This window comes from Chenopodium album, chromosome 26 (genome assembly GCF_948465745.1).
Source record: "Chenopodium album chromosome 26, dcCheAlbu1.1, whole genome shotgun sequence".
NCBI lineage: Eukaryota > Viridiplantae > Streptophyta > Magnoliopsida > Caryophyllales > Amaranthaceae > Chenopodium > Chenopodium album.
Window position 1 is genome coordinate 3,023,337 of NC_137859.1, and position 27,818 is coordinate 3,051,154.

Genomic DNA, 27,818 nt, shown 5'->3' on the forward strand with positions numbered 1-27,818 from the left:
CCTCGACTACCTGAATCAAGAAATTTTAATTTAATCTAGGATATATGTTAATATTTCATTCTAATACCATGATTTATAACTAATCAACTAGATATGTTATTAGTTATCTTCTCTAATTAAATTCGGAAACTATAATTTTAATTCAAATCATGCATGTAGCATCATTAACTAGTGGCTAAAGCCTACTAAAGTACTTTGCTTCAAAAAAAAAAAAAAGCCTACTAAAGTACTTACTTGATTTGTTGTGAATTTTAGTGCAAGTACATAGTAACGCAAAAGGTTTGATTGTATGATTAATACATGCATGCACTTAATTAGCCTACTAACAAGAACAAAAAAACAAAATCAACGTCAATGAAAACAGACAATAAACATAAGAATAGGTAATTAGTAAGCAATTTGGCACGAAATGGTTGTCATTGACTAAAGCTAGCTAAATATAATTAGTCTAATTAAGCACACTAATATAGCTAAGTAAGAAGGACAAAATCCAATAATAAGAGCAGGGAGAAAATGGGAAAAGATCGACAAAAGAAAAGACAAGGATAGACTGTAAAATAATCTAATAACCATCCCACTGAGTTAAATCTCCACAAAATCGCATAATCTGGCCCCACCACCATTACCTCTTGATTTGTCAATCACACCATCTTTGCGTTACACTAGTACCATTTAGGCCATTAGTATAGCCAATTATAGCTAAATATGACAATATCATTGTGACAAGAAACACAATCAAAATAAGGTTTCATTGTAGAGTTGAACATGATGCTCTCCATCCGTCCGTTTCTCTAAGATTGTCCCATCTAATTACATAGAGAAGGGTGTGTAATCGATGCTAGGGAGGATTGAGGTGTTGAAATTGTATGGCTTTTGTATTTTCGTGTTCAATGTGAGAATAATAACTAAAGAAGTTGTTCCATCTAATTTATTTCATATATCTATACAATAAGTTTGTATACACAAATGCGTGTGGTTTAAATTTCTTGTCAATTGGGTCGTCAATAATTAAACTTAGGTAATCCTTAATTCCTTATTACTCCGTATCTTACTCCATATCTAAATTTAGGGTCTATTCTGATTGACTGGAAGCTCAATCGAACCGAACCGAACCTAACTAAATCGAACCAAACTGAACTGAAAATAATTTAAAGAGAACATACCCTTATTACTTAAAAATTAAGATGAACAAATAAGGGTGTACATTGTTTCTTCAAAACAAAACAATGCAAAAAAATTCAAGTAAAATTCGGAAAGTAACCCCCAACAGTCGATAAAATGGTGTCCCATAACGCAAACCCCGCGCCTTCCTTTGACACAACCTTTCCGCTTCTCTCTCTCTCCTTATCTCCACCGTCCAATCTCCTTCTCTCTCCACTCCTCCACCGTCCGATTTCTCATTCTCTACACTATAATCTTCAGACTAAAAAAAAAAGAGTAAAGTGGAGTAAAAATATAAAAAAGTAAAACCGATATTCTCAACTTCCTCAGATTCTCTCTCCTCTTCTCCTTCTTCTTCTTCTTCCTCTTCTCTCTCACATCTCACTCACTCACTCATTTTCTCTCTCCTCCATTGTCACTTCACTCTGCTACACTTTTTCTTCTTCTCATTTTCTCTCTCCTCTTTTCTTCCTTCTTTGCCGACACCTCTTTCTCCGCCATTTTTTCTTCAACTATTGCTGCATTTCAACTTCAATCTCAGGTAACTAATTTTCTTGATTTTTTTATTTCTGTTTTTTTTGTAATTTTTTTTTTGCATTTTTATGTTGTTTTTGTGTGTTGGGTTGAAGTTCTTTAATCTGGAAAAAAAATTAGGCGTTATTTTAGTTTCCTTGATAAATGGCAGGAAATATGCGAGTTTGTTTTAGATTCTTTTTTAACCGTTCATTTTATTCAGTGATAGATTTATTGATTAGTAAACTTAATTAATTTATTAGACCAATCTAAATATAAACTGGGGTTGTCGACTAGCCTAGTTGGTTAAAGTCTTGCGGGTTTAATCTTGCTCGGAAAGATTTATGACACTTGGAACCTTGGAACATTGATAGATTTCCACGTTTTGGTAGCAATTGATGTAATATTAATTGCATTGATGCATTAAAATTGGAATCTAGAAAATGAAGCTTATTTAATCACTATGATTTTACAATAATTGCAGTAGTTATTGCTATATAGGATATAGTCATATAGAGTTGTAGTTTCTAATAATATCTCATTTATTCTCTTTTTCCAACTTTTAATTTTGTTCCCTTTAATAATTTGTGCTTCTTGATTAATTGGGGTTTTAAAATTGAGAAAATGATTGTGGATTTTAGGTAGCTAAGATCAAATTAGTGGGCAAGGAGATCTTTGTCATTTTGTTCATGTTTCAAAAAATAAAAAAAGAAGTTTGCTTTAATTTTAATTATGAGTTTATCATCATCAGTTTGAATGGACCACACGTTTTCTATGCTTCATTCAAGTCCATCATTTTTGTCTTTGTATTTGTGTTTGTATTGGTGGGTATTTGTGTGCTTTTTCAGGTATGGTTTTACCAAATCACTTGTTAACTTTTTGTTAATCTTTAGCAATTTTATGATGATTTGGTCAATTTGTCATAAAGATGATGTTTAACTGATATTTGTGGGCATGTTCATGGTTAGAAGTAGTGAAATGGGAAATTGAGAAAGTTGAGTAATTTCTGTTGTTGACTCGGATTTTGTACTTGAGGTTAGTAAAATTTCCACCCGAGGTGTGATAGTGCGGTGATTTCATGGTTCCGAGTGTCTAGTAATGAAGAGATTATGTCTTTTAATTGCAGTGTTTAGTATGAAAAGGGGTTTGATGAGTATGTTTAATGTTTGTGACCAGGGAATTTGAAAGGTAACTTAAGGAATTTTTCGCAATATGCTTTATAGTATGGTGTGGTGTATTATATGTGATTAAGTGGATTTAAGCTCGTTCGAAACCTGCTTCAGCTGTAGCTGATAAATAGCTCCAAATGTGGTATGACTTAGGAAGTTGTGGGCAATGAGAAAGCATCTATGTATGTATTGTATCTCAGTGTTGATTCTTGAGAAAGTTCTTACCTCCTAATTCTCGTCATATCTGATTTCAAGTATGGATTAATAATTGTTTAGCGCTTACTATACTCATACCATTTAGATAGTAATTCCTACGGAGTATTTGTGTGATTTTGAATTTTGTAATTTTGAATAGCCCTTCCTACAAAAATTTGTCTAAATTTAGATGGTTTCACCTATTCCTTTGTTCATGTGTTTTGCTTTTGTAGGTGTCAGTGTGCGGCTGAGAACAATGGCAGAATGTGGCACTGATAGCTGGACATGACCGAATGATGCACTTCTTGTTAAGTGGATCAGACTTGTGCTGACGTGTATGTTTTATGGACCATCTCGGTAATACTAGGAGTATTTCTAGGGATCGGAGATGCACGACGTCTCCAGAGACTAATTTTGTTCCTCGTACTCGTCAAGGTACAAAGCTGCGAGATATATTGCTGTCTGATAAACACAAATTGTCATATGCTGATTTCCATCACGAGATTACTAGAAATCCAGATGATTCCTTGCCTAGATATGTAGGTAGTCAACAAAGTCAGGTATTAGATAAAAGGATCACTAAAGAGGACGAGCTAGTCAGATACATGTCAAATTTACCAAGTTATTTGGAGAAAGGAAAGAATTTTCAGGAGAAAGGACTGAATGTTGGTGTTCTTGACTGGAGGCGCCTAGAAAAATGGCGGTATAGCCAAAAACAGATGCCCACAAAGCAAAGTGGGTGCTCTCCATCTAGTAGCACCTCCTCTCTTTTTTCAACAGATGGCTCATCACCCCATTCTAGCAAAGGTCTGAGCTGCTCTCCTGCTCGTCAAAGGTTGCACCGTCTCTCACTTGAATCTCCACAGGAAGCTTCACCAAAGGAAAACCATGTTGGAGATGCTAAATCTTCTTCTGGAAGAGGTCACAGCTGCTCTCCAGCTCGTCAAAGGATGCAACCCCCTGTGCCTCAATCTCATCCCCATAAAGTATATGCAGGGGGAAGACCTTCGCCAGATATCGAGGTTTATGGTGGAAATACCCAGAAATTCCAAGATTCGACTGTTACGGTTGGCAACAGTTTGAGCAGACAACAAAGGATTTTCGGAGCAGTACAAGCTGTACAACCGAGTAGAAGGCAAGAGCCTGACTTGAAATCTGTCCCAGAAATCGGAAAACGACTAAACTTTGATAAGTATGAGGTGGGGGCGCCTTGGAAAGGAAAAACAAAGATTCAAATTATGGAATCTGCCAAAGAAACCATAAGGTCACAAGAAACGAAGTTGAGTGCTACTAATCAAGAATGCTTCGGAAGGGATAATTCAGGGGTTGTTGACATGCCTAAGGATCCATCGGAACATAGATGCTCTAGTTTGACCGCCATGTCTAATTTTACCGTGGATGGTCGATTGTCAGTAGAGCCATGTCAGAGGAGCATTTTAGGTGGAAACAATCTTGGGGCCCGACTTCCTTCTAAAGATGATCACAGAAAGCACTCTGAGCCATCTGAATCTCGTTCCAAGTTTCCAGATGAGGTCCAAAGGCCTTCTCAACAGTCAAATATATCACTTCATTCTGCTAAAATAGCTGACAGTTCATCCAAGAACAATGCACAAGGTGTCAAAGGTGCCCCACAAGCATCACATATGTTATCGTTTCCTGCTAGGATATCAAGGAGCAGGAATGTGGAGGAGAAGAAGCCAGTTGCTGGGTCTAGGAGTGCAATTGCAGTCAAGCCTTCTCCAGAGCTGGACACAAGAAAAGGCTCAGAGTCCATTCCGAAAGCAAGAAACCCATCTCCAATTCGCAGATTAAGTTTTGCTATGGGAAAGATGATTAAGAGTGCCGGTTCCAGAGATAACTCACCCCTTCGGTCAAGTTCAAAAGAAACTGTTGCCAAATCTGGGTCAGAGGCAGTGGTTGCTTCTGTATCAGTTGATAATTTTTGCAGTGATAAGTTGTCTACTGATAGTAATAGAGGTAGGTCTAGTCCTTTAAGAAGGCTGTTTGATCCCCTTTTAAAGCCCAGAGCGTCGAACAGCTCCGAGCCATCAAGGCCTTCCAGTGGTAATAAAATGGGTTCTAGTGATGCCCATCATAATTCAAATAGCACGTCATCATTTCAAGCTCTTCTTCAGGTATCATTTAAGAATGGGCTTCCTCTGTTTACTTTTGCCATCGACAATGAAAGCAACATTTTAGCTGCCACTGTGAGGAAGTCTAGTGTTCCAGGAAAAGGTCATCATAGCTGGACTTACACTTTCTTTACCATCCGTGAAGTTAAGAAAAGGAGTGGGAATTGGTTTAATCAAGGAGGGAAAGGCGATGGTCATGGTTATGTTCCAAATGTTGTGGCACAAATGAAGGTCTCAGATTCCCCAGGCTCCTTTACCAAGCATGGCCATGCGGGTAATAATATCACCAGAGAGTTTGATCTGTTTGCGGTGGATGTTGGGCATGGAGATCAGTATGCTACTGACTTCCATCCAACTAATGAGCTGGCAGCCATTGTTGTGAAGCTTCCACAAATCATCACTGAGGATGATAGTAAAGATGACCAGTCAAGCTATAACTGGCTAGACTTGTTACAAGATTCCAGAGAGAACTTGCAGGAGATGAGATCTGCTGACTCCAGTGATAATCTACAGCATCAGCAATCGCATTTAAGCCTGAACTTTAGAACAACAGTCATACTTCCAGGCGGTGTTCATACAGTACCTAGTAAAGGAGAAATATCAACGCTAGCCCAGAGATGGAGGTCTGGTGGATCATGTGATTGTGGTGGGTGGGATTTGGGTTGTCAGCTGAGAGTGCATACGAATCATAAAGAATACGAAAGGAAAATGGGTTCTTCTGCAATGTTGCTGAACAAGGACAAGTTTCAAATTTTCTCCCAGGTAACTTTTTTCCTGCCTTTCACTCCGTCTTTTGCACACTGTATATAACCTTTTGGTCATAGTTTTATATGATTATTGGCATGATTTTCTTATGACTGCCAATTTTTTTAAGGGTCTTTTGATAGCAGCCTAGATCATTTAGAGGGTATGGGTGTGTTACTTGTGTAGCACCACACCCCATTACCAAGGCAGTAGCAGGATCCTTATTGATTTGTGTACTTTTGTGTTTGCATTCTGAACTTTTTATCTTAAAAAAAGTCCTTTTTTCCCTCATGGGTGAATAGATTATTAGCCTTTTCTTTTTAATTTTTTTGAGATGATGTGAGCATTAACTTATAAATTAAACCATTGTTTTACAGGGGCAAGATAACCAACCAGTATTGAGTTTGGCGTCATTCAAGGAAAGGATTTACTCGGTGGAATTCAGTTCATCACTCTCACTTCTACAAGCATTTGCTATCTCTATATCATTTATAGACAGTAGAAGACCCCCTGAGATCTCAGAACCGAGCAGCATTGTTGAAAAAATCAGTAACGAGGCAGGCCTTTTTGAGGTTGCTATGCGAACAAAGGCATCAAATCAAGGAGAAGCTCCTGCAAGATATGTCTCGTATCCACCCCATTCCCCTGTTGGGAGAGTCTAGGTTTTCTTTTGAGGGATTTTACCCAAGCATGGTGAACTGTTGTGTTAGCTAAGCTTTCAGCATCTTAGAACTTCCTATAGTAATTAGATCATATATTTGTCCTTTTTCTGTTCCCCAGGGAAGTTTATAGGGTAGAAAATGGAGGGATCCGTTAGTTTGGGCGGGGAGGATCAATTCCGGTAATGGATAAAGGTAGCAATAATTATCTTGTAATTAGTATCTCTTTTGATAAATAAGTTTCTGTAAAATAGTTAAAAGGCGTTGGTTTGTACTAAACAGGTAGAACTATATCTTCTTGTAACTTGTAAGTGTGCATTTTAGAGAAAAAAAAGTATCTACAGAATGTACTAGTGCTTTTTTTTGAAAAATATTTGTTTTTGACTAGATCCCTTTAGACATGATCACATGAATTTTAACAAATTTTGTGCAAAATGGGTTGATTGATACAAAAATACAAAATGATGCTGCCTGGTTTCTGCATCTGCTTTCTGGTAGCAAGGATTCAAGGCATGTCTTGGCCTTTTTATATCGTGCAACAGTTAAGGCATTAGCAAGGTGAAGATCACCACCATCCCAATCACTATCGTCCATCGTAAATTCGTCAATAAAATGACTCGAGCTATTTCCAATTAACTTATCTTGATATCTTCTCTGAAGTAGAAGATATGATATGGAGACTCCAAAATTTTACTGATGTAGGGACTAGGGAGACATAAATCACATAATATAAATCTACACTACAACTTCAAAGGAAAAACACTAGCATATTACTGTATTAGAGGACAGGAAAAAGTCCAAAGTCCAATCCGACCCAAATTTATCGGACTGATTGGGCTAGAAATAGTTTGGACCAGATTCGAACTCAAAAAACCTAGTTCGAAATTTGTTTGGACTGGACTTGGATTTAACCTCTTGGAGTTCAGAATGTCCAAAATTTCTAGGGTTAGGGTACAAATTTGTAAGTAAAACTACACTTCTAAGTTCTAAGTACTTGAGTTAAATTCAACCTATCCTTGAATTGGTTACAAATACAGTGCACACGACCTTCATGAAGGACTCGTGTATTGGTGTATGTGATGATGAGTAGAGAATACAGAGACATAGTGAAATTATCTATGAGTAAATAAAAATAAATAATCTCCGTAGTGGTGTAATTTTTTTTTTTTTTTTAATGCATTACAATTAATTTACAATTTTTAAAATATACAAAGTCTTATATGTGGCTGGGTTACTTGGTCTTGGATTACTCGGTCGGTCAGGGGTTATTTGGTCAAAGATTAGGTCACGTGTTACTCATGAGTGAGGGATTAATCGATCGGTTAAGAATTACCCGATTAGTGTTTTGTTTGTCAGCCAACCATACAAAAAACGCGTTACTCAAAACAATAGTAAGATTACATTTTTATTAAAAAAAAAGAACAAAGGAAGAACTCGCAAAAGGTAGAGTGTAAAGCTGAGCTATCATGCACACACGGAGACAAAGAAGTAGAAAAGGAGTAATTTTCATTAGTATAAAGAGAAAAATTCATAAAGAGAAGTGAAGTCATGCTTTTGCCTTTTTTGTTATTGTTGGGGGAAAGCTCTGACGGAGCATCTATGGAATATATGATGGGATTTTACAGACATCAAACATTATAATTATTATGGCAAAAGAAGTATGACTTTTTTTTCTTTATTTTTTTTCCCCTAATAAATGTTGGATTTTAATGAGATGATGGTGACCTAATTTGAGCTGGAAAAGTTTGATCAAAGGGAAGATGCTCAAATTAAAATCTTAGCTTGTGTATCAAATTATATAAAGCTAAGGGTTACTCCATTATTGGAACCATATTAGATTATTAGGCATGTTTTCCTTTTGGCAATGTCATTTGCTTCCTTGTTACAATAATGCTAGCTGCCTTCTAACTTTTTCTTCATCAAACTACGACATTAAAACTTAATTGGTCCATGCATGTTTGATATAGTGGCTCCGCAATGTTGGCAAACTCTTACACGACACGATAATGTGATTCAAAACTAGCACAAAACTATTCGAGATGCACCAATATAATAACTCATTTGGCAAGAACAGTATGAATTTACATGAACTTTTCTTGATTGGACTCTTTTTATCAATAGACCGTGCCCAACGTGCCCTAAAATTGATAACTGGTTGTCTGGTTGATATACTCGTAGCTAAGATTTGTATTTTTTTTTTATTTGTTGTGTGCGGTATAGAATCTAAATTTGGAAGATCCACAAATGAAATATCCAACAATCCTAAAAAAATGGAAGTAGCTAGTACTAAAGTAGTGAAGTGTATGGTTATAACATCATGTTTCAATTTGTTCCTACATATTATATAACTACATTTGCGTTGATTACAAATTTTTCTGCATGAACATCGTACAAAAAACTATTTAAAGATTATGTTTGAGTAGATTTTAGATTTTGTGGCCGATAATTTAAAATTCAAGTAGTTCAAAATTATTCTCATTTGTGAAGACATGCAACATTAATTAATATTATACTCTATTTATTTATAAAAGTTTTTCATGCATGTTTGAACGATGATTGTCTCAAAAAAAAAATGTTGCTAGAGATGCAAGAAGTACATACCTACTTCAGCACTTCAAACACGAAATATAAATGATCGATTGTAAAATACAAATCCGTAGTAGTTCATTACAAATCAATTTTTCTGATGATTTAGGACTTCTATTAAAGTCGTGCTATAAATGATCACATTAATGAACAAATATAAATTTAGAATTGGAGTCAACATCTTTAAATGGATAGAAATAAATCGTGAGGCAACTAGATGGCTAGATTCTTGTTTAGTTTGGTGTTAAATGAACAACAACGATCCATTCCAATAAATTTTGTAACAATGAAAGGTGTATGGGTGGGAAGGAATGAAATTGAAGTCCCCACTTGCTGTTAAGGGGAGATAATTAAGGGATTTCGATTGAGAAATTTTTTTGATTGAAAAAACATTTGGCCCCACTACATCATGTGATAGTGTGCCTTATATTGGGTTTCACCAAATAAGAATCATATTTTGTGCTTTCATGAATTCATGGAGCTCCCAAATGCACAAAAAATATTGCTGTTTTTAAAACTAAAACACTGTTACAACTTTCTTTTAAATGCAACACGCCTTATTGACACACTTAAAAGATTAGATTAAACAATGTAAACAGACAAATTAATTAGAATAATTTATAAACATCGTACCTAACTTTTCTCTAATCTTGGTGTTAAAATTATTTTGATTAAAACGCTCATTCATCTACTCTAATCAACTCTTAAAAAAGCGTACTAAGAAGGTGTGTTGCATTTAAAAAAAAAAAAACAAAAGAACTCAAAGAAGTGCATTTTCTTTATTCCATAATATTATAACATGGGATTACATTCTTCAAAACACAATTTTGTATAACAATTAAAATTACTTTGAATAAATAAAATATACTACCTCTAGTTTTTATTACTCGCAACAAATAGGTATTATTTGTGAGACATAAAATATTTCTTTATTACGAGTAACAAGAACCGGGGCCGAGGGTAGTATTATGAAAGTAGTATATCTATATGAATATATTTTTCCTTACTCCCAAGTGTTTTGCAATAGTTGTGAAATAGAGGCTGCTTATATAATTAATTAATTATTAATTAATAAATGAGAAATAGATACTCGTAAAATAAAAATGGATAATGTTTTCACACATTGTTGGCCATTTTGGTCAACTCTTCTAGTGTAGGGTTTTTTAAAGCTCAAGTCCTTTTTCCACCTTTACCCATGTTTGAATACTTACATGTGTATTGATGTCCATGAGCTTGAATTATTAATAATGTATGCGTACGTATGAACCAGAAATCTAGATTCCTAGGTGGGCCCCATCTTGGTACGTGAGTTTCATTTAAAATTCTCTTACACACACTTAAAAAGAAAACGATTCATAAATATCTTTTAATAATTGATATATTAATGTTGTACTAATTAAATTGTAGTTATTGTACTCTAATTGATACGAAGTAGATCAACGACTAACAAATGGGATTTATCACTATGTTAGCATAATTTGGGAGGACGACTCCTCACCTTTCCATTCAATTTATAAAGGGTCTAACTCGTTAATGTAGGTCCACATTGCCTTATGAAAGTTTCAGCCCGACCCCAATACCATATAACACTATCTTTATCTAAAAAACATGCTCTATATCCCACGAGTACAATTCATAGCTATAAACACGTGATATGTACTTTAATTTTTTTTAAGATAAAAATAAGTACGACAATTGTTTTAAAGAGTGCATGATTTCAAATATTTGTTATAAACAATTATGGTTACTATTTCCACATAAATTAAGATAATTAAAGATATAATGTTTTTTGGTAAGTAAACGAGTAAAATAGGTTGATAAAGTATAATGAAGGAATAAAATTTATAAAATATAGAAAATGTAAAGAAGAACTATATGTAGTCAAAGTAAGAGAATCATAGACATTTATTTAGCCTAATTGACTAAATAGTCTAACGAGCAACTAGAAAACTAGCTACTTCGTACAAAATTGACCATATTCTTACTTGTAAGAGCTTTTGAGGGGGTGGGTGGTGTGGTGAGTAGCAAACATGATAAATTAGTGGAAAACTGAAATGGATTAAAAATTTCATCAAAAATTGGTTGCAAAAGGACGATGAATAATTAATTTGTTTCGTACTTGTCAATTGAAAGACAATATAATTGGTAGATACATGTTTTAAACAGTGGTTAACATTAATAAGTCAAATACATCGATTTTACTTTAAGAATCCTTAATGATAATAATTAAAATATAGATAATAAAAGGTCATAATTTTTTAGTACTCCCCGTAATGTTTAATTTTAGACATCCTAGTTCAAAAAATATATTCAAGCATAACTTTTTATGAGCATAAATGTAAAGAACAATAGTCATTTTAGGTATAATGTTCTAGTTTACTTTTCCTTTAACGTGTTGCACTTATATTGTCTATCTAAATAGTAAAAAAGATTAAAAAGTGCTCGTTTATAGATCTTATCGATGACAATTATTTCTTAATTACTTTATTTTACTACTTTTGTGAACATGTATTCACTTTTGCATATAGAAGAGAATCATGTTTCCATATTCATCCATATACGTAGTAAATTCCATAAATCAAAAGTTGCCTAGTCTAATTAATTTATTCAATAATTTGGATGATTGTGTTACCATTATTTCATGATTCATACCATTATTTTACTCCGTATAAATATCTATATAAAAGGATTAAATTTGTTTATTACATACATAAGTTTTTTAAATATATATCGGACGGCACAATTACGCTTTTATCAATTTTACATTATCAACCCTTTACAAGAAAGGTGGAAATAATCACTTGTATCAAACATAACCGTTTACAAATTTTTACTAAAATGGACTAATGGAGTGAGTACTATTTCAAAAGATTAGGACTACTTTCTCCATCTTCTCTGTTTTTGATTTTTTTTTTTTTTTTTTATTTAATTTTGCTTTCTCTCTCCTCTGTCTGTCTGATTTCTCCTTTTTCTGTAAAACCCTTTCAAATCACACTAACACAAAAAAACTAGCAGAAAGTTTGAGACTCAACCTTAAACTTTACTACACTCACTGATCCAGCTCTTTCTCTCTCTTTCTCTACAAAATCAATGGGAGTTCGTTGCTCTAAACTTTCATTTTGCTGGTGGTCCAACTCTCATCACAGTCATGCTCCACATTACTCCGATCTTGGTAATTTTATTAATTCAATCTCAAATTATTTGGTCTTTAATCTTTCATTTTAAGCTCAAAAATTTGATCTTTTATGCTTAATCTTTGATGGGTTTTGATGTTTGTATATTTTTGATTTCTGGGTGATTGTAGAAAACGGAGGGAAAGATGAAAGTGAGTCACAACCGAGTTTCACTGAGTTCAAATTGGACGAGTTAAGAGCTGCTGCTTCTGGGTTTTCTTCAGAGAACATTGTTTCTGAACATGGTGAGAAAGCTCCTAATATTGTGTATCGTGGGAAGCTCAATGATGGCCGTTGGATCGCCATCAAACGGTTCCATAGGTCTGCTTGGCCTGATACTCGGCAATTTCTGGTATTAACTAATTGCTATTTTTAGCAATTTTTGTATATGGGTTTGTAATACATATTCTTGATTTTGATGGGTTTTTGTTAAATTTGATTAATTACAGAAAATTGCTTATTTAGTGTAGTTGGATGTTTGATTGGAATTTGATATAAAATGTAGGAGGAAGCAAGAGCAGTAGGGCTGCTGAGAAGTGAGAAAATGGCAAATTTAATTGGGTGTTGTTGTGAGGGTGATGAGAGATTGCTAGTTGCTGAGTTCATGCCCAATGAAACTCTTTCTAAGCATCTTTTTCACTGTAAGTATCATCTATTTTCATAACTTTCTTGTTTAAGATTGAAATGTTGTGACCTTGACTATGCATTTGTTAATTTTCTGTCAAAGGGACTTTGTATGTTTCGAGTATTGCATTTGTGTTTTTGATATGTTATCAATGAGATATGTTTATCATGTTACGTTGCTTGAAAATGTATTGAGTTTATGCTTATTATTGATTTTTGAGAAAGTATAATGTTTTCGACTAGGGGATAAAAGCTCTATCTAAAAGTGTTTGTGTTGAGTTAGCAACAATCAATGTACAACCAGTATATTCTTAATACAGGGTTGCACCACATCATTAGTGTAATCTTCTAAGGAGTCTCAAACAGACAAGGAGAACTTTAGGCAATGTCGATATAATAAAAGAATTTTATAACATTAATTATGAGACTTTAATGGTTAGGAAAGCTGTTTTGTTAATAGAGTTTCCATGTAGTTGACTCCGATTCATGGATGAAGGTGTTGTGTTGATGGTGCTATTGTATTTTGGTTTAAGTTTCAAATTTTTTATGTACTTCAGGGGAAAATCAGCCATTGAAATGGGCTATGAGGTTGAGAGTGGCATTGTGTTTAGCACAAGCCTTGGAATATTGTAGCAGTAAAGGAAGATCATTGTACCACGATCTTAATGCTTATAGAGTTCTATTTGATCAGGTACAATTGAACTTGTATTTTGCTCTTGTCTCTATCCTTTTTCTCCATATACTCTATGTCGTGACTCAGCTTTTGACAGGATGGTAATCCCAGGCTCTCTTGCTTTGGCCTCATGAAAAACAGTCGAGATGGCAAAAGCTATAGTACAAATTTGGCTTTCACTCCTCCTGAGTACATGAGGACAGGTACCTGGCCCTTCCTAAATGATTCATTTTGCCGTAAATATAGACTATGCTGAATGGTATACATGACAATTTTGACTTGTCCTGATCTCCTTGCTGATTGTATGTTCAATAATGAAGGTCTCTCCCTAGTTATGTGTGCAGAGAATGTTGTAAAGCTGTTGCAATGGAGCTGCTTATTTCTGTAGGAAGCTAATGCCCTGCTTTCTAATTGGCAGGTCGAATTTCTCCAGAGAGCGTGATCTACAGTTTTGGCACCTTACTGCTTGACCTGCTCAGTGGGAAACATATACCGCCAAGCCATGTAAACTTCGACTTTTCATAAAATTTCCAGTGTGTTATGTCATGTTGTACCCTTTTAATTAATGCTTCATTAACCCCTATATTCAGTGTGCTACTCAAGTAGCTCCACTTGAACTAGAAAGTAATAAATGAGCATCTAAGAATCCTTGAGAACTCATATATTAGTCTTCATATATCCATGAGATTTGGATTTTATTAGACCTCTAATTTCATCAAAATTCTTTCATGAAAGAATTATAGGGCTAAATTGTAAGTCCTCTTATTGGAGCTGGCTTAGCATGTCACATTCCCATGAATGATTAATATTTGCATAACTTTAGAAATAGGATTTGGATATTGAGTTTTGTCAAACTATAATTCATGTTAAGTATCGTACTACGCTCTCTCTAATCGCCTTAGGTCCTGGCACACCAATCCAAATGGTTTTCAGATGTCTTGGGAACACAATACAAAAAAATTTAACTCAGAATTCTCTTTATTTTCCCAGGCACTTGATCTCATACGTGGGAAAAACTTTTCAATGTTGATTGACTCTAATTTAGAGGGCCATTTTTCAAATGATGATGGAACTGAATTAGTACGATTAGCATCACGTTGCTTGCAGTATGAAGCTCGTGAGAGGCCTAATGCCAGATCTCTTGTGACAGCTCTTACTCCACTTCAGAAAGAAACTGAGGTGAGCCTAATTTAATTCCTCTCCTGAGACATTGGTTTTTTCTTGCTTAATTATTTTGGCTTGTTTTTATTAAAAAAAAAAAATTCTTCTGCCTTGTTCTTTGGTAATAGTATTAGTACATGTCAAAAGCAGATTATACTGATAAAATGAAACAGTCATTTTGGTTAGCCTACTAAATAAAGCTTTTGATAGTAAATTGGCCTAAGGGTAGAAGTTTCCTTTCATAGAAATAGGTAAACAGCAGAATTCTTAATTCTTCTGTGTTTTTCCATGAAATTTTGCAGGTTCCCTCTCATGTTCTGATGGGTATTTCACATGGAACTGCATCTCCAAAGGATTCATTGTCATTAACTCCACTTGGTGAAGCTTGTTCAAGATTGGATCTTACAGCCATACACGAAATATTAGAAGATGTTGGATACAAGGACGATGAGGGGATTGCAAATGAGGTAGGCTCCTTAGTCTTTTGTCATTTATATTCATCTTTTGTGATGGGTGTTTGGGTGTACAAGCAGGATATGTAACAAATTAGTTCATGTCTTTGTGTCTAGAATTATTATGACATAGTATCTGTCGAGTGCATTTTTCTATATTTGGGGAAACTTTAGGGGGTTTATCTTTCCATTTGGATCCATGGACTCCATCCTTATATAATGGACCACTTGAGGTCATTATTTTAAAATTTAGCTGAATTCCACAATTGTCTACTACATGAACTTTTCCCCACAAACGTATTCTTTTTTCTGGAATTTTGTATTTGATTTAAAAGATAATGGTACTTTTTACTGGAAATTTTATGAGGGAATTGTGGGATAATTGCAAATTTGAACTTAAATTAGAAACTGGCCTATCATTTGAGATGAACTAAAATAGTGGCTTGGTATCTTGGAATGGTGGAAGTAAGTTAGCTGTTCAATCTGCCAGTTTTCATCAAAAAAGAACAGGCACTCAACCACTTTGCTATCCAATGGGACCTTCAAAAGCTTGGTATAATCATGTAGTTCCTGATTTGCTGTTTTATCAGATTTTCACATGTCTTATATAATGGGTGCAGCATAATTAATTTGGATAATAGAGCAGATTGGGTCCTGCATGGCTCATAATTGCAGCAAAATTACCATAATGATATTGTCTGAATTGATGAAATTGGGTCATGCACAGCTAAATAGCTAATTATGTTTGCAAAATTACCATTATGCGTAGATTGGGTCCTGCTTAGCTTATAATTGCTGCACGGTCTCTAGGAATTCTCTTATTCAGTTATTTTTCTTTTTTTAAGACTTCTTCCTTAGCTTAATACAGAATTTTTCAAAAAGAGAATGCTCTTGTTTGCCTGTTGTTACTGATATTGGGCAGTAAATGTACTCTTTAACAACTTTTATGAAAATGCCCTTATTCATAACCGAGGGAAGAGCTTATTGTGATCCCAACAGTATGACAGAAACCGTTTGATTACATTTTTTGTTAAAAAATTCCGGAGTTTTACTCCTGTAAGACATAGGACATTACAAAACTGATTAACATGCTTTATGACTGTGCATCATCATGACATCACCTGCATACGAAATCTCCTCTCCATTCATATCGATCTGATGAGATTGTGAATTCTTGTACCAGCTTTCTTTCCAAGTGTGGACAAGTCAAATTCAAGAAACACTAAACTGCAAGAAACATGGAGACTCTGCTTTTAGAGCTAAAGATTTTGCTACCGCCATTAAATCTTACACACAGGTAATTGTTCTAGGCCATTGGTTCGTTCTTACTAAACGCCGTGATTCTGGATTTAATGTTTGATTGAATTACTTTCCTTTGTCTGGAACTAATAGTGTCATGTATTCCCTCCGTCCTAGAATGAACTTTATACTTTCTATCTTGGGATGTCTAAAAAAGAACTTCACACTTTTCTACACCTTTTCGATTTCTCTATCCATCCCATGATTCCATAAAATCTTTTTCTCTTTCTTCCCAACACCTTTTTTTTTAATATAATTTTCAACCAACTTTTCTAATACTAAATTTTGTGCCAATCCCAACTAAAAATAATTTTGGGACGCCGAAAAATCTGTAGTAGGATATCCAAAAAATTTGTCACATCTCCCAATATAGTAAGTGAAAAGAACAGGATAAAAATTGTGCTAAATGTCTTTTTGTAAAAATCTAACATCTCTTATAATTTGGTTGCATGGTATCTTTCACATTGATTTACCACATGGTCAGCTCAAAAAGAACCTTAAAATAGCTAGATTAATACATTAATCACTGCTACTGTAAACTATGAACTTAAAGGTCTGATATTCATTACTCTTTATCTGCTATTCTGGTAGTTTATCGAGGATGGGACAATGGTTTCACCAACAGTGTTTGCTCGACGTTGCTTGTCTTACTTGATGAGCAATATGCTACAAGAAGCACTAGCAGATGCTATGCAAGCTCAAGTAGTATCTCCCGAGTGGCCAACTGCATTTTATCTCCAAGCTGCCGCTCTTTTCAGCCTCGGGATGGACAATGATGCCCATGAGACGCTCAAAGATGGAACGTCATTGGAGGCCAAATGGAAGAAAAACTGAATTGTGTATAGAGCTTTCTTATTTTTCTGGGTTCTAAAGGTTCCATAATTATTGTATCTATTTGAAATTTCTGAGTGGTGAGTTTTATCTTCGTAATTAGAATTATAAATTCATACAAAGGTTGTATTGACTGACATTTTCATTTTTATCTCAAAGCAAGGGAAGTCTGATTTGCATTGCTACTTTTCCATCAGTCCCTAAATAATACTCCGTTTATCACAATTTTATAAGCACAAACTTTTAAATAAAACGGATGTTCAGTAAATTACTGAAAATTTGTTATAAAGTGACAATAAAATGTGCAAAAGTTGCACTAAAATGCACAAAAGTTACCCTGACATATATAAGAGTTATTTATGCTTCATTGATAAATTTGACAAAAGTGACACTAAATCTAACAAAAGTGTACCCGATGTACAGTAAATTACTGAAAACCGGGTGTATACAAAAGTTTTCCTTTTATAAGTATTTGGCAATTTTAAAGTTATAAGGACCACTTTACAATTTAAGTAAATTGCTTTGAATTTTCTCGTATTGCTGTTAATGAATCATCAAAATTGAATTCAGAAGAAAGATTGGTATGATAAAAAAGTGATACTACGTATTTGAAACTAGGATAGTTATACATCAACTCAATTGCTTAATAAAGACATGGTAATAAGGGGCAGATCAAGGCATAAGTGAGATGGTTGTGGGCACCAAGTAGGCCTCTTGGGGGCTTTTGGGAACCTGGGAAGCATCTCGATGCATCATCTTGCTGGGTCCAAAAATGTTCTCCGAAAGCCAAATTTGAAGGCTATAATACACGAAATTATATTATTTTTGGAGATTTTAGGACCTAGTGTTGAAAATTCAAGTGATGGCAGACAATGTATCCCAAGGTCATATATAACCACCGACTGAGCATATAGAGACTTGTGGTGGCCTTGTGTTAATAAAAGGTGTATACATAAACGTCTACATTAACAATTTAAAGGCAAAGTGGATAATTCTAACTAATCAAATGGCTTCCCTAAATCTAATTATGAACAGCCGGACAACGAAATCAAAAATTTGAAGTTGATAAAAATAATCAAGGGCAACGATGTCAAAAGGTTTGAAGTTGATCAAAATAATTGTGGACAACAATATCGAAAGGCTTGAAGTTCATCGAAATTAAGCCTCCTTTTTTGAATAAGATTTTTGCTGTTGCCCTCACTAATAGAGTATGACTATTAATCAATGAACCGAGAATTTTTTTGAGTAAAGTCAAACTTAAGCATCCTGAAATCCACTACTGTGATTATTGCTTAATGACAAAAACAAACCCCCGGAACTGGAATTTAGTAAAAGAAAACTCCAATTCAAGGAATCATGCTTAGAGCCTTACACAAAACATATGATCAAATGTGGCCTTCCACTAATATTTAGTATCGAAATCATTAGGAGTAATGCCATCACTAGGCAAATTAAACAAGTATAATTCAGTTCAAAAGAAACAAAATTTTTAGGGAACAGTATCATCGATATCATAGCATAGCAACAGCATCAATTTGTTTTACACGGCTTTGTCTAAGCAAAGTAGTGATACTCAAATAGTGAAACACCAATTACATGGGAGGCTGGTTTGTTCCGAGCAACTGGCCCACTAGATTAGTCACCTGATAACATACAAAATGGTTTTAATTAGTAGACAAATAATTGCAGCACTCCAATAGGGCCCTCAAGGCATACAACCTGCAAAACGAGTGCCTCAAACTATCCTGGCATCCCCACCCCCCTGCACCCCCAAACAAAAGTACAGAAAATTCTGTGAATTTTGTGATGCAATTCCAGAAGTACAGCTACCAATGGACAAATTTCAAGTCTTACATAATATGTCCATCACAACCTACCCTGAAGATGTTTATCTTCCTTAGAGAATACAGGGGATTATATATCAAACAAATACGAGTATAAGAAAACTAAGATCTTTTAAACAAAATTTGGGAACTATGAATAGTAGGTTTGATGAGAAACTATAAATTGGCAAGAGATCAAGAAACTAAATTGCACATGATTTTGAAACACTGATATTACCTGCCAATACTTTGAGACACAGCGATCGATGCAACTGTTTTCAGCCATGTTCAGTTCAGACTCCTTGTAGCTGAAAGCGGAAAGAAGAGCATCAACATAAGCTCTCTCTGGTTTTATACATACAAGAGCTAAAGAACGGTAAATGCAATGGGTGCTTCATTAATAAGTACCTTTTATCAGTGCATTTGCGAAAGCATGTCTGAGTAAGCCTGAAGCAGATAATAAGAACATAACAAGTCAGACAAATTACAAAGTCTTAACGTCATGTAGAATATCCAGAGTTCAATTTTGCAAAGACCTAAAACCAAAGAGCATGAAAGACTATCTGCTGGGCTCCCTTAACCCTTAATGGCAACAATGCGCAAAACTATGACAGCATATATGCAATAACATACTCTAAAATCAAATAGAGAATTATATTGTCTAGCAAGTAACAACAATGTCCATTGCACAGTTAAAATTACCAACTTGTTAAATAGCTCGACCCTGTACTCCATTTCCTTCTCAGCCATAAACATGACCTGCACAAAACAATTTAATAAGAAAACAAAATCCATGGCGATATAAGATTGAATACGAGACAAAAGTTGAGCATAGGAAATCAATATGAATATGTATCACAAATTCTGAGCAAGATAGAATAAACATTGTCACGCAATTACAAACATACAATATAAAACTCGGTCATTAATTAAAACTAAAAAGGATAGCCACAATCGAATACCGAAAAATCTATTTCCATAACCTTGGAACTAATGCAACTAACAACACTTCTTAAACACTAGCAGTAATGGACTTTCTACACTAAGCAAGATATCTACGAGTATGTATCTTATCCCACAAAAGAAATTTAAATTCAATGATATTCGTTGATCCAATCTCAGACTAAAATCGTGACATCGAATATAATGCATGAAACTATAGTTAGATAAACATGCATCTTAATATTAATACACCATTTCTAAATTACAAATCACAGTTAAGACAATCATCTGAATATCAATATAAATAAATGCAGGAAATCAACGTACCTGTTCTTTTGCCAGCTCCTGGGGTATGTTGTTGTTGGCCATTTTTAACCTGAAAAAAGTTAATCAAATTACAAAGGATTAGTATATTATAGCAAAATCAGACCATAAATTTCTGCAAAATGAAATAAAAAACCCCAAAAATTCACAAATTAAATAGAAACCCCAATCTTTTCCAATGAAATTTGACCCAATTAAACTAAATTCTTCTAAAATTCAAACAGATAATAATGCAATTAATTAAAAAGAAAAGTAATTCTTTACCCTGAATTAAAATGTGAGCCTCAAAAAGATTTCGGGGAGAATTGGTGAGTGTAAGAGAGAGAAAGCAAGAAAATGAGCGAAGAAGTGATTCTGATTTAGGGGTTTAGGGTTTTTAATCATTTAGTACTATTTTCCTTTTATTTTTATTGGGTTGTTATTGAAATTACAAAAAAGCCCTCCACGCAACACTATATTTCCACCTACAATCATATTTTATGAGCCCTAATTGAATATTGTATCACACAAATTCTTCAGCCTCGCTCAAGGAAAATCAGCTAATTTCAGGCTATTTTCAGCAAAAAATATTAAAGGTATGCTAATTCAACTTGTTAGGGTTCTTCAAATTCTTTGCTAATATTTATGATTAAAGGTTTCGCCTTTGTTTTTGGGTAATTAATGAATTGGTTGATTAACAGAGAAATTATGTAGTGAATTTTGCAGAAAAAAAATGGAGCATGGTTCATATCAAAATCCAAGTGCATCAACATTCTCAATAACTGAGGAAGATCATACCCTTGCTAATTCCCTCAGATTGGTCCTTAACAAAGAGTTAGTCTTTTTTCTTTATTATTATTATTATTATTATTATTATTGATTACTTTGTGAATTATATCTTTGTATTTGCACTAGAAACCTTTGTTGTTTGTTGTTGTTCTTGGGTGTTCTTGTTTTTACGAGTAATCTATTAGACTCCGATTAATCTGAATTCGAGTTGGGTTAGGTCGTAATTGGAGGGAAATTTCTCCCAGGTAAAAGTAATTGACTGAATGACTGTACTTTCAATGTTGCAACATCTGTTTTCTGGGATTGGTGTATGCTGTTGTTTTAGCTTCTCATTTTTGGAAACAATGTTGGGTACTATTTTGGTTTGTGAACAGTATCAAGTTTATTGAGGAGTTGTTCACGTTTATTACTTTAGTGTGTGTCTACCTTAAGGATTCGTCTGGATTGTGATATGGGCAGTGGTCGAGATTTAGTTACTCGCGATGTTAACCATTGCAGTGTGTTTCTTTCCATTGAATACTTAGAACTGTTTATAGTGATTTCGTGTTTGGAGCCAAAAGTTTGCAATGCTAAATGCCCTGCAATTTTAATGTTTTTAGTCTGCTATTATGAGCATGTTATTATTCATTATGTAATTATGTTGTGCTGTAATTTTGCAGTCCACGAGTATCGTTTTGTGGGTACAGCATTCCTCATCCATCTGAAGCCCGGGTAAATGTTAGAGTGCAAACAACAGGTACTTGCTGAACAATTTTTGTTAGTTTGCTTGTTTACAACTACTTACAATTCTTATCCTAATACTGCTTTTTCTTTTGTACTTGAATATCAAAGAACAAAAACTGAGTGTGTTAGTTGAAGGTGAAAATTATGCTGTGGTTATTTAGCGATGCTCTTTGATGTTTGTTATTGACTTGTAGTAATAACATGCGAAATGTGAATTTTTGACCTTAGTTTTGTTTCCATTGGGTGTTACAAAGGGCTAATTCACTTTAGCTTGAAAAATCGGCAGTGCATCCACCTTGGTTACTCCAATACTTTTTTTTAGTGTAGACTTTTTACACAATTGCCTTCTCCATTAAGACCTGAAATGCTTTTCTTGATTATTTCAAATGTTCTGAAGATATTCTGTTTGATGTGTTGACTTTTGCTATTAGTTTTAATGATGTAGACTGTATACATTGTTTGTTTGCTCTGACAGCAAATGATGGGATTTTATTTGGTTGAAAACAGTCAAAATTCTGCAATCCTGAGACTATAAGTTCCGAAAACATTCAACTCTCCCATACCAAGCAAAACCCTTATTTTTGGCTATCCTTGGTATTGCACCTATAATATACAAGCCTATAGACTATAAGTTGTAGTCAAAGTTTGTAACTTATCTAGTACTGCAAGATTGCTTTATTGGTAATAATTTACATTTTACTTATAAGACAATGTACATATCTGTGATTAGCCTCTCGATTTTCATGAATGATGTTGAAGATAGATTGCTTTTATCCTTATGTGTCATCATTTGAGGCAAATCAGATAAGCACCTTTTGCGTGTGCTGTTTGCTGCTAATTCCTGCCTTCATGACCTATCTTGTAACTAATCACCTCTCTATTTACTTTTCAGGTGATCCAGCTGGTGAGGTGTTGAAAGACGGCTGTCAGAATTTGATTAGCATGTGTGAGCATGTGAGAAAGACCTTTGATGATGCTGTTGACAAGTTCAAGAACAGCAAAGCTTCTGATTCAACGGAGGATAGTCCATGAGATACTTGCAAATAATCATGTTTCTTTTTCCTTCCTTGTATCGTAAATTTTGACTCAAAAAGTAGCTAAACTAGTAGTATCAGAGACCATAATCATGTTAAAATGAGCTCTTTCATTTTTCTCTCCGAGTGAGACATGAAAAATGTAATAGATTGTAATTTTCAAAAGAATATGATGATTCTCCTAATAGTTATTTGTGAAAGATAGCGCACTGTCTTGCTAAGAACAGGACCAAGGTTTCTATAAATTTGCGTTACAAACTGAAGCATGTTTAGGGGAACAGTATACGAGGAGGTGCCAACTGCTGTAGGCTGCTGTTAATGTAGAATTATAACGCTATTTAGCTGCAGTGCACACGAGCCAACTGTACCTCCCTTAATTAATTTGGCCACAATTAGTTGAAGGTTGTCACAAGGGCTAGTAATAACTTACATTCCATATCCATATAAGTAGTTAAATTTAGTATATTTTAAAAATGGCTTCAATTTGAAAAGTTGCGTCCATGGTAGTGTCTCAAAGAGGCTCATTGCTGTTAGACATTGAGTTTCTCCTTTTCTGTTTATAAGATAAATATGCTGATACAAAGAAGAGCCAATCAGATAAAAGGAAATGAATAATTATCTCAGGTATTTCTAAATGGAAAAGAAAATATTGGCATGTATGCCACAAAACAGCACTAGCCAAAATGCCTGACATCATCTTCAGTCAAGACCTCTATGTGATTCCTACATAAATTCTGTCTATGATAGTGATGAAGCAAGCGTCCTCTAAAATTCTTGTCACAGCTCACTAACAAATGACAGCCATACAAGGGCCTACTGAAGTGAGACAAACAACCACAAATGATAGGCAAATATGTAAGTGATGCAAGTCCTCAGTTAAGCTGCCTCAGCTTCAGGCTTTGGCTCGGCCTCTACTTTTATGGGATTGGAAATATATTTCCAACAGCGCTTGTGAACTCCGCTAATTTTCTTTGGAGCAGGAGCAGGGATGCCTGCAAAAAATAAGCACAATAACCATAAATTAAACCAACTCACAAAGTCCTTAATCAATTTACAAGGAGAAACCTGGTATGCACACAGCCCACACACACATGATTCACTCAAGGAACACCCCAATCACACACATAATGTTCTCTACTTTACTTAAAAAGAATTAGAAAAAAAAAATAAAAATTGTTGTCACTGCAGTGTAGAAATTTTGATCATGAAACTTATGAGGGGGAAAAAAAAAGGAGAGGTGGGAGATTTAAGATGCTAAGAATGCATCACATATCTTCTAAGCTACTATTTCTAAATGACATTTAAAAACTACTACAGAACAGAAACCATATATTTACTCCATCCCATGTTGTATTTATCCTAACTTTAAAATTTACGTGGAAACAAACCCAACCAATATCTAATAGGTCTGTACATAATTCAGATAGCATATAAAACAGGATAATATAATGGATACAGTCTTTCAAGGTAATGCAGAGTTCCAAAATTTCAGCATTTCTGCTGCTTCCAACATTAGAATCAGTAATAAGGTAATTAATCAGAAAGGAGAGTGGGAAGCGTGCATTTCCAGTATTTAAAAACACCGTAAGACAGAAAACCACTTCCTAGTAGCCCATCAAAATCTTGGCTTTAAATATACTTTAACAGTCAACAATCCCTTTCCCTATAGTTAAAAAACATCCTTTTTCTCGAAGACTATCACAGAATCATTAATTACCTACTTCTCAGTTCAAGCTAAGACCTTTAGTACATGAATTCAGTGTTATGCTAAAGGAGAGCGTTTTGTTAGATAACAGAATATCTGCAAGCTTAGTATTAAGACTTTGAGTGTCAATATCTATACCTACATTATCAAGAATCAAGTTTAACATCTTTTGTTCATGCTATTAGTGTTATGCTAATGGAAAATTTTTCTAAGATAACAGAAACCCCACACTTAAGCTCAGCCTATAGTTCAAAACCATCCAGCTAGATAAATCTCAAATAGGAAAAATAAATCTCAGGGAACAATAGGAAAAAGTGAGGAAACTCAAATTTTCCAATACCATATTGCGTGTTTCAGAATTTACCACAAGCTCTTGCTTGTACAGGTAAAACAGGGTTAGAAACACCATGGTTCCATTTATGAAAGAAATGACAAGCATCTATTCCTCCATATAGGACACTTGCACACTTGTGCAATTATTATGTACTTCCCTCGTGGACATGACAAATACAATTCCCACATCCCATGATAAAACCAATGCCATACCGAAAAAATGAAGCGGCAATTTTTCACCTTGTACTGCTAGCATAAAAGGCACCCTTCATAAGAGTTTTAAGAAATCACAGTGGTCAACTCTAAATTATCAAAATCTATTGACAATGACATACAAGTGTTGCATGATTTCGACTAATAGAGTACAACTATACAAGTGCAAGGAGATAGTAAGTTCTACAGAGATAAGCTAAGCTAAGTTTGGCTGACAGACACACAGCACACACTAAGGAATTTAGATACAAATTCCAGCTCATTATCACAATACTTATTCAATAATTTAGATAATGAGTTCGTTTTGTTAATAATTGTTATAAAAGCAACCCTTAAACATAATATTTTAGTTTTAACTGAAACTTATAGGTTCCATTTATGAAGAAATGATAAGCATTTAGCCCTACACATGCTTACTTTTTTAGGATTCAAAAGCTTCTGATATGAACGAGATGTACTTAAAATCAGGCTTCCACTAAGCACCAAGTCAACTATGACTTAAGCAACTTCTAAATGAATTCTTAAGATACAATTGACAGCTTTATTTTTAGGGGAATGAAGCTCAATAGATTTGTAACTGAAAAGATCATCAAGCTTCACTGAGATGTCTGTTTGGTATTGCACCACCATCCACTAAGTGGGTGCCATAACCTCCAATATACTGGTGTAAATTCCTGGAAAAATATCTCAATAATGGCAGGCTTCTCTAAGCATTGCCCCTGTTCAGAAGCCAATTGAAACAAAGCCAAACTAGGAAAGGCCATAAAAATTCAGAGTTCAGAAATCCATAGCATACACTAAGCGAAATAATAGATTCTTGTAACCCCCAATTGCTAATCGGTAACTAATCAAGAATAGCCAAATGGAAATGAAGGGTAAGGTTTGGGAATGTGAATAAACGCACAACTATCCGGTCTATCCCTGATTGACTGATTGTTAATGAGTACTTTGTATTATTGGCAATAGTTTTCAGATCCAATCTCTGATACAGTTAATAAAAATCAGAGAACACAATAAAACACAGTAGCTTAGGTATAGAACATAAACCCTAGTTAAAACCTAGTCAATCTTCCAAGTTCCAACCTCAGATTCACCATCAAATTCATGATACATTATACAATCTCAGGACCTTAATTGCAACACTAGGTTACTCAAAGTTCTCCATTTGACTATAGCATGAAACACAAATTACAAATAAAACCTAAAATTTGAAGCACTCAAAAATAATGAACAAAATCAACTTAAATTCAATTAATTTGGGCAAAAACTGGAGACTAACCATCTTTATAAGCAAGCCCCCAAGCTTTCCCGTGCCTACCATCCTGCAAAATCAAAACCCAGGAACCCCAATAATCAAATCAACACCACACCAAGACAAAAGAAACACAAAATGAGAATTGATCGCAAGGTGTTCGACGAATTGCCGCAATGAAAACAACACTTGAAAAAGAGATTGAACCTTGTAGAGATTGATCTTGGTAATTTCATACGAAACATTGGTCCAATGGGTTTTGGCCATGTGATAGCCAAGACCCCAGTTAGGCAAGAACTGCGCAACTTCGAAGAGATTCTTATTCTTCCTTCGTTTTGTGTTCTTCGATGCTTCACTTGTAGTAGTAGTAGTAGTAGCAGTTGCAGAAGATGATTCGGTGCTGAAATTGAAGGTTTGAAGAAGATTTGAAGGAAGCCGCCATTGAAGGGCTGTTGCTACCTTCTCCCTCGCTATTCTGCTTGCTAGAGCCATTTTCTCTCTCTTCGCGCACACTCACTCTTACTGCTCTGCCTTTGTAAAAAGGTATTTTTTTTTCCGGCTATTTCACCAAATGCCACTGATAAATTTAAAAATTCATCAAATGTCATCGCACTTTTCAGAATTCAGCAAATGCCACTCAGTTTTCTAAAAATTCACCGAGTGCCATTAATGACCAACGGCCGTTAACTCCGTTAGTCATTAGGGGTTAATCATGACACATGTCATGATATAATTGGTCCATTTATCTTAATTCATAAAAAAAATTGAAAATATAAAAAAAAAATCAGAAAATTAAAAAAAAAAACACCAAAATTATTTCAAAAACCATATATATGATCATTATATGTTATCATTATAATGTCGGGGTCATATAATGTCGTTTGAAAAAATATATATGATCATTATATGTTATCATAAACGTACGTGGTAGGCTTGAGTTTACGAAATCATATCACTGCAAATTGTGAACGGGTAAATGACCGTTTAAGCGCATATTGGATGGTTCCACTGACCCAATTAGACGCCAGGAGGAAATAAGGGACCATGATAAACATATCGGCAATTTTTAGTTCCGGGCGAATGAATGTCAAAAAATAATAAAATTGAAGGCTATAATCCATGCTTTTTGAAGAAATTTTGAGGTTTCGGGGCCCGGTGGCGAAAAGCCTTGAAACCCTAAGTGATACATCTCGGGGTCATATAATGCTGTTTGAAACCATATATGATCATTATATGTTGTCATAAACGTCTGTGGTAGGCTTGAGTTTACGAAATCGGTACAATTTGCGAACGGGTAAAATGACCGTTTCAGGATATATTGGATGGTTC

General features: G+C 34.6%; 5 protein-coding genes across 7 annotated transcripts in view; 3 read left to right on the forward strand and 2 right to left on the reverse strand.

The window, feature by feature from the left end:
* Window positions 1-23,190, forward strand: part of LOC145618304 (uncharacterized) — a 79,604-nt gene extending 56,414 nt beyond the window's left edge. Inside the window, exons 2-5 of one of the 3 annotated variants that reach the window (XM_081673080.1) lie at window positions 21,016-21,036; window positions 21,167-21,274; window positions 21,889-21,965; window positions 22,845-23,190. In XM_081673080.1, coding sequence (XP_081529206.1) covers window positions 21,174-21,274; window positions 21,889-21,965; window positions 22,845-22,984 — 318 coding nt within the window. In that variant the 5' untranslated portion in view covers window positions 21,016-21,036; window positions 21,167-21,173 and the 3' untranslated portion in view covers window positions 22,985-23,190. Of the gene's footprint in view, window positions 1-20,961; window positions 21,037-21,154; window positions 21,275-21,888; window positions 21,966-22,844 lie in introns of those variants that run through there. The other 2 variants (XM_081673079.1, XM_081673078.1) reach the window with 2 other exon arrangements.
* LOC145617359 (uncharacterized) lies at window positions 1,350-6,962 on the forward strand. The gene is made up of 3 exons (XM_081672050.1): window positions 1,350-1,702; window positions 3,272-5,932; window positions 6,292-6,962. Exons 2-3 carry the CDS (start codon window positions 3,383-3,385, stop codon window positions 6,574-6,576), a joined length of 2,835 nt encoding a protein of 944 aa, XP_081528176.1. The 5' UTR covers window positions 1,350-1,702; window positions 3,272-3,382; the 3' UTR covers window positions 6,577-6,962.
* Window positions 11,916-17,557, forward strand: LOC145617361 (serine/threonine-protein kinase BSK5-like). The gene is made up of 10 exons (XM_081672051.1): window positions 11,916-12,331; window positions 12,464-12,684; window positions 12,838-12,973; window positions 13,514-13,647; window positions 13,727-13,832; window positions 14,048-14,133; window positions 14,620-14,808; window positions 15,093-15,257; window positions 16,426-16,539; window positions 17,133-17,557. The coding sequence occupies exons 1-10, from the start codon at window positions 12,250-12,252 to the stop codon at window positions 17,373-17,375; spliced, it is 1,476 nt and encodes a 491-aa protein (XP_081528177.1). The 5' UTR covers window positions 11,916-12,249; the 3' UTR covers window positions 17,376-17,557.
* LOC145618073 (mitochondrial import inner membrane translocase subunit TIM10-like) lies at window positions 18,637-20,827 on the reverse strand. Its single transcript, XM_081672854.1, has 6 exons — window positions 20,726-20,827; window positions 20,465-20,513; window positions 19,902-19,954; window positions 19,604-19,642; window positions 19,434-19,503; window positions 18,637-19,015 (listed from the first exon to the last, which is right to left on the reverse strand). The coding sequence occupies exons 2-6, from the start codon at window positions 20,504-20,506 to the stop codon at window positions 18,965-18,967; spliced, it is 255 nt and encodes an 84-aa protein (XP_081528980.1). The 5' UTR covers window positions 20,507-20,513; window positions 20,726-20,827; the 3' UTR covers window positions 18,637-18,964.
* A 370-nt stretch (window positions 23,191-23,560) lies between the features above and the next one.
* LOC145618299 (uncharacterized) lies at window positions 23,561-27,019 on the reverse strand. Its single transcript, XM_081673072.1, has 3 exons — window positions 26,697-27,019; window positions 26,517-26,559; window positions 23,561-23,978 (listed from the first exon to the last, which is right to left on the reverse strand). The coding sequence occupies exons 1-3, from the start codon at window positions 26,979-26,981 to the stop codon at window positions 23,863-23,865; spliced, it is 444 nt and encodes a 147-aa protein (XP_081529198.1). The 5' UTR covers window positions 26,982-27,019; the 3' UTR covers window positions 23,561-23,862.
* Between the last annotated feature and the right edge of the window lie 799 nt (window positions 27,020-27,818).

Excerpts from the sequence above, each read along its gene's own strand:
- LOC145617359 (XM_081672050.1), top strand. The coding sequence starts at position 3,383 with ATGGACCATCTCGGTAATACTAGGAGTATTTCTAGGGATCGGAGATGC. Across the intron at positions 5,933-6,291 it reads AGTTTCAAATTTTCTCCCAG|GGGCAAGATAACCAACCAGT; the intron begins GTAACTTTTTTC and ends ATTGTTTTACAG.
- LOC145618073 (XM_081672854.1), bottom strand. The coding sequence starts at position 20,506 with ATGGCCAACAACAACATACCCCAGGAGCTGGCAAAAGAACAG. Across the intron at positions 19,955-20,464 it reads AGGAGCTGGCAAAAGAACAG|GTCATGTTTATGGCTGAGAA; the intron begins GTACGTTGATTT and ends TGTTTTGTGCAG. Across the intron at positions 19,643-19,901 it reads AGGGTCGAGCTATTTAACAA|GCTTACTCAGACATGCTTTC; the intron begins GTTGGTAATTTT and ends TATCTGCTTCAG.
- LOC145617361 (XM_081672051.1), top strand. The coding sequence starts at position 12,250 with ATGGGAGTTCGTTGCTCTAAACTTTCATTTTGCTGGTGGTCCAACTCT. Across the intron at positions 13,833-14,047 it reads TCCTGAGTACATGAGGACAG|GTCGAATTTCTCCAGAGAGC; the intron begins GTACCTGGCCCT and ends TCTAATTGGCAG. Across the intron at positions 14,134-14,619 it reads AACATATACCGCCAAGCCAT|GCACTTGATCTCATACGTGG; the intron begins GTAAACTTCGAC and ends TTATTTTCCCAG.
- LOC145618299 (XM_081673072.1), bottom strand. The coding sequence starts at position 26,981 with ATGGCTCTAGCAAGCAGAATAGCGAGGGAGAAGGTAGCAACAGCCCTT. Across the intron at positions 26,560-26,696 it reads CCAAGATCAATCTCTACAAG|GATGGTAGGCACGGGAAAGC; the intron begins GTTCAATCTCTT and ends TTGATTTTGCAG. Across the intron at positions 23,979-26,516 it reads GGGGCTTGCTTATAAAGATG|GCATCCCTGCTCCTGCTCCA; the intron begins GTTAGTCTCCAG and ends TATTTTTTGCAG.